General features: G+C 33.1%; 1 protein-coding gene across 1 annotated transcript; it reads right to left on the minus strand.

Annotated features, from left to right (window-relative positions):
• Window positions 1-1,343: 1,343 nt before the first annotated feature.
• Window positions 1,344-5,641, minus strand: LOC136273312 (uncharacterized). The gene is made up of 4 exons (XM_066077739.1): window positions 5,629-5,641; window positions 5,267-5,366; window positions 2,577-2,719; window positions 1,344-2,093 (listed from the first exon to the last, which is right to left on the minus strand). Exons 1-4 carry the CDS (start codon window positions 5,639-5,641, stop codon window positions 1,894-1,896), a joined length of 456 nt encoding a protein of 151 aa, XP_065933811.1. The 3' UTR covers window positions 1,344-1,893.
• Window positions 5,642-6,000: the final 359 nt, after the last annotated feature.

Here is a 6,000-nt window from a genome sequence, read left to right on the forward strand (position 1 = left end):
TTTACACACGTAGATGATCGGTCATCAGAATAAGCGTCGTAAAGAAAAGCTATGAGTGATGCATCAACTCCTTCTGCGCATTCCAAGCGGCTGATATACCATTTAAGTGCATCACTGGCTATCTAGTTACCACAAAGTTTACAAAAGTCGCTTATACATACTATTCTCTGTCGGCATATCAGCTATTTTCGTCCACGATCGCTTTTCCTTGGATGGTTAAGTCCAGTTGCATATTCCAGCGATCTCACATGAAAACTAGTTTTAATACGAGTTTTTCTGCACAGTGAATGATATCACAAGCTATCGCATGTATTTTCCTTTCGTTTCCAATTCAGCTGGTTCAGATTTTAACTCACTATTTGTGTTTAATCCATTAAATTCAGCCCAGTAGCTCTGCATCAGCTGAAGGCGAATCCATTTTGAATATTGTTGCTGTTGTTGTTTTGTATTCATACGCGCCGCTTCATTTACATTATTTACATTTTTGATCAATGACACTTAACATTTTTTTATTTGAAAATGTTTTATTAAATGATAAGAAATGAAGATAATAATTTTTCTATTGATCGACGTATCAAAGAAAAAATTGACCGGAAAACTTTTTCATCAATGCGCTACGCGCATTGATGAAGTTTTCCGGTCAATTTTTTCTTTGATACGTCGATCAATAGAAAAATTATTATCTTCATTTCTTAAATCACTTATTAGTTGTAACTGACGATGAAATTTAACATTACAACTATAAAAACAATATTTTTTTCGTTACAAGAGTGCCTGCATATTGATTTTAATTAGGTTATCGCACAATTTCAATTTTAAGTTAATTTGTTATCTAAATTTAAAGAACGTGGTACAACGAGTATTCTAGACACATTTTGCCGCTTATTTTTCATGAGGAATGAACATTCGAACTCCATTGATAATTTATTATAAGATATAACATTTTTAATTTACAAACACATACGTTATACAGTGAAAACATATTGCATTACAATGTAAAAGTTACATGTCACACTTAGATGTAATTTGAAATCGGTGGTCATGAAGACACATCCCGTTGATAATTAGAGAGAGGCCTTGCATTAAATTTGCAATACATGATAAACCATGTATGTTTTAATAGTAAATGCGGTTTTATTGTTGTATATCTGTCTGGAACAAAGAAACACCAAGGTTTTACCATTACTCAAACTTTAAAAAAACATTAAAATGACTTTCAAGCATTTGAAACGTTTCTGTATTAAAAAATGAATACATGTTACGAAAACAACGTAAAAACATTTTAAACACATCGTCTCCGTCTTTGATTTAGCAACCCAATGAATTTATTTTGAGATCCCCTGTGTCTTTCAATGCCATTTAATATCTAGGCAATTCGACCAAATCAGAGCATTACATCTGTCAAAAACCAATCTTAATTCAGCAAGAAAAATGGTTAAGGAAAGACAATATTTTCATTTTAACGGCAAAAATTTGGATACTACCTTGATATCATACTTCTGATTTGCATAATTTAAAAAAAGATAATTTTGAATTCAATCAAATAACATGCACAATTATAAAAATGGATCACAGTTACTGCTTATTATAACTTTTATAACACAATGTTTGTGTATCATGTTTATAATGCACATATGGTAACACAATCACGCATAAATTGTTATTTAAATAAAATCGTAAACGATTGTCTTACTTTAAACCATTTGTAACCGTTTATAACATCTTCAAAACAGTCGATGGAAATAGTATAATCAACCATTATTAAATAGTTAAATAAATAAATAACTTTGCTATTGAAGGACCAATCGCAAGACGAGAAGGATTTGAGAAAAAATTAAGGATTGACCGACTTGGGCAGTATAATATAAGGTTGAAGTTACAATTTTTTAAATTTTACTGATCGCTGCTCCTGTCATTTTGTTGAACTGCTGAGTTTTTTGTGTTATTTTTTATGGAAGCTTCAATCAGGTTGCTTGTCAGTCGTCTTTCAAATAAAGATTGAAATAAAGAGAGAACATGTCGTGATGTAAAGAAACTAAAAAAAATAAAAACTCCTTGCAAGGAAGTCAAAAACGAGGTGAAAAAGGAAAAAGCTGATAGTTGGAGGAAGGCATCAATAATTGTGAATATGAAAACACCGCCAGTTACCGAAAACATTTTAAGGGAAATGATAACATAGGATACATCCTCTTTGGACTTCTGAACTTTTGTTCGACAAAAGATAGATCCAACAGTTTTCAGAAATAAAAGCAAACTTGAGATGCAAGATACCGCCACAGGAATTACAAATGTTAAAAGATTTGAGTAAGTATCTTCCACGAAGCATACCTTTATTCCGTACCCAACATTGTTTTTCCTAAAGAGATTAGATGAGACGGATGATACAACGAGCGCAAAAGGAACTGTATATGTAAATATAACATAAGAGTAAAATGTTTTATTGGAATTTGACGAACGCCATCTTTTAGAGAACGCAAATACTTGACACATATGTAGACAACACGTTAACTGACTGCACGAAAGAGCAAGCCAAAAGTAATGGAGTAGAATTCCGAAAAAAATACAATCTGGTGTACCTCTCTCCAGCAAATTTGAAATGGTGAAGATAATCTGTGTACAGATCAAAGATACTACTACATTCATTAAGATTAACCCAGGTACAGTTCGCAAGGTACGAAATGCTATGTAAGTCAATAAAAGAAGAGGTAGAAACACCACGCTGAAACAATTACACACTATTGTCAAAAGAGTAAGCAGTTGACTCAAAGGGTTTAAAAATACTGAAGTTTTATCTTCACAAATTCCTACTCTATCATCTATAGATATAACAAATTCGCCGATACCGTACGATTGTTTTGTTGGTATATGAGTCATATCAAATTTACTGTAGAGAATACCTTCACTAAGGATATTGGGAAATGTTTTATGGCGACAAAATAGGAGATTAGATACGTGTAGCATGTCTATTGTTACTGAATTACTTTCGTACAAATCTGATGCATGTTTAACGAATCTTTCATATTCATCTTTATACCACTTTATCTCAATCCGTGAAGCTTCCTCAATGGCATATTTTGTTGTAACCAAATCTTTTCCTTTTATCTCATATCTTGTATCATTTGAAATGACTCCAGAAAATTCAACAGATTCAGACATCTTTAGAAGATGTTTTTTAACCGCATCGCGATCAAACGCATCGCTGTAGTGTATTACCATATGCAAGTAACATGAAAACATAATAATCTCGTGTCCTAAAACATTGAGGGGAAGAAAGAAAAAAAATCTTATTTTTTTCTCCAAATGTGTTTCAAAATATAACTTTGCAGAATTCCGTAATGATTCTGTCCAAGCGGGCGGACCTTCCATTGATGTCACTTTTACATCAACCAGAATAGTTACTACGTAGTTCAAGCGCTGAGCAACCGGAAGTAGAAGTTTACATTTGCCGTCAAATAAAACTCTGCCAGGATAACACCCCAACTCTTTTGGCTAAAAAGGAAAAGAAAATATGAATACACTCTTAAACAAAATAATAATTTTTATTCTTTTTTTTTAATTAAAAAGCGAACAAATTACCTCTTGTAACATTCCTTTGATGTCTTCGTTTACTTGTGATTTAAATGTTGGAAGAAAGAAGTCTCTGTAATTGTCGTTTTTGTCTTTGTATTCTATTCCTTTAGGAATCTCGCACGATTGCTTAAAGTCACGTGTAATTCCACTAAAACAGTTTGAACAGTTCAAAGTACACACTTTACAGTATATATTTTTGTATGGCGAGACTAATGGGTGATTTCTTACTGTTGGAAGCAAATTGCAGGCTTCTTTTTTTCTTGAATCTGCACAATGATCAACATCTAAAGGAATTGGCTTTTCTGGTTGACAGTCAAGACAAAAGTCCCATGAGTATTTTTGTATCCATGTTAAAGAATTCATATTTACAATTGTGTTGCATGACCAGATTCCATCGTCCTCATAGGAAAACGCTGATAGACATCGCGAAATTTTGTTTTGTTTACTGTCACACAATGAAATGTTTTCAGTTTCTAAAAGTATATCACATTTTAATGATTTAGCTATTTCTAGAACATCTGACAGATTTGTCGTATAAAAATATGGTAAAGTAAAATCACACAAAATATTCAGGAGAATAACTTTGTAGGTTTCCATAAATATTTGTTCATCTGTTATTGTGAAATTACTATTACATAAAAAGCAATAAACATTTTTATATGTGATATTATTAGAAAAAACGGGTATTGATTGAAACGTGCCGGTATCTTTTATACAAAGGTGTCGTAGGACGAGGTTTAATTTGGTAGAATAGAAGGACATAGAATGTGAACAGTCATGCACAACCATTGGTGCTCTTTCATTTTTTATCCCATCGGCAAAATATTCAAGGCAAGAAACTGGACGGGTAAAAGCTGTATCCTGACAACAATCACACTGACTGTTAAATATACACGACAGTTCGTTATCACAATTCGTAGGGGTAAAATTTTGAATTGTGGATGGGAGAAGGTGTTTATTGTATATTTTTGCAGGGAACACAGCGGCTAATTTCAAAACCATAAGTGTAAGGTTATGTGTGGTTTGATTGACATCATTTCGTATTTTATCATTTAAATTGACATTAGCAATTTGTTCCAATATTTTCTTTGGTCCGAACTGCAAGTTTTTTAACTGATATCGTCTTTTCCAATAACGCTTAAAACTTATTAACGACTCACTTACAGAGAAAGCAAAGGCCTCGCTGATGTGCCAAGTCAACGACATGTCAAAATCATTGCACTTCTTTGTAATGTCACCGTACGTATTGCATATGTAACAATAAATGTTCTTAAAGGGATATGTGAACACGGTCGGTGGGTTTTCTGAGCAAGCATGCTTTAATGATAGGAAATCATCTGAATAATCAAATTCTTTTTTACACGTATCGATAAGATTCTTGCCAAAGGAAAGACTCCTAAAATAGTTGTAAAAATCGCAAACAAAGCAGAAAATATTTTTGTATTTCCTATAGGGTCTTAGATATGCAGCGTTACATGCATACTTAATGTCAACGTCTACGTCACTAAGACATGACTCCGAGATATATTCCCACGATTTTATACTGTAAACACGTAATAAAACATTTTCAGGGGGAACAAATAAAACAGACACGTGGTCTACTTTTTTAGAAATGTTGACAAGTGTTTGAAAAGACGATATCATATTTATCATGGATATCTCGCGGCTTGCTGTCGTGTGTCTCGAACCTATGGACCATCGAACAAGATCCAAGTCGTTTTCACCATGACAGACAGCACACATACGGTTTCTGTAAGTGAAGTTTGATTTAACAGATGTCACAGGAAATAACCTATCTAGATTTTCAATCGAAGATATTTCACACAATTTCTTTTGGTTTGTATAAGCATATGATGGACATTGAGTTATAGTTGCGTATTGAACATCATTCAAGCTTTCATCATGCGCCGACCTGTAGAGAAAGAGTGAGATGAAATTTTCATGGTGGTTTCTTTGCATAAAGAAAACATCAGGACAACATGTCTCGTTTTTGAAACAATCTTCATTGCAAGAACATGGCAGGCACTTGCTATGACATTGGTTGACCGTGTACCCCACCATTCCAGGCCATTCGTAACAGAGATATTCCTCGCCGCACATGTTCATGTAAATCAACATCAGATTGGTGATGTTGAGGTCTCCAACAATGGTTGTAATGAAATGCAAAACAGAAATAACCGATGTCGCTGAGCCAGAAAACATGGTGGACTGACTCTGAAAATATTAATAAGATGGACAACTTAATAGATCTATATACAATTATCAATCACAAATAATACGTTATGCAGTTATGAAAAACAGTTGAACATGTAATAGCTTAAGAAATTTAAGTTAAAGGAAGTGAACATGAAAAAAATAATTGTTGCTTAATAAATTATAAAAGCCTTTTGAAACTTAAAAATGAGGCCTGTTACCTGTTTGTTTATTTCT

The sequence above is a fragment of the Magallana gigas genome, chromosome 3 (assembly GCF_963853765.1).
Source record: "Magallana gigas chromosome 3, xbMagGiga1.1, whole genome shotgun sequence".
Classification (NCBI taxonomy): Eukaryota; Metazoa; Mollusca; class Bivalvia; order Ostreida; family Ostreidae; genus Magallana; species Magallana gigas.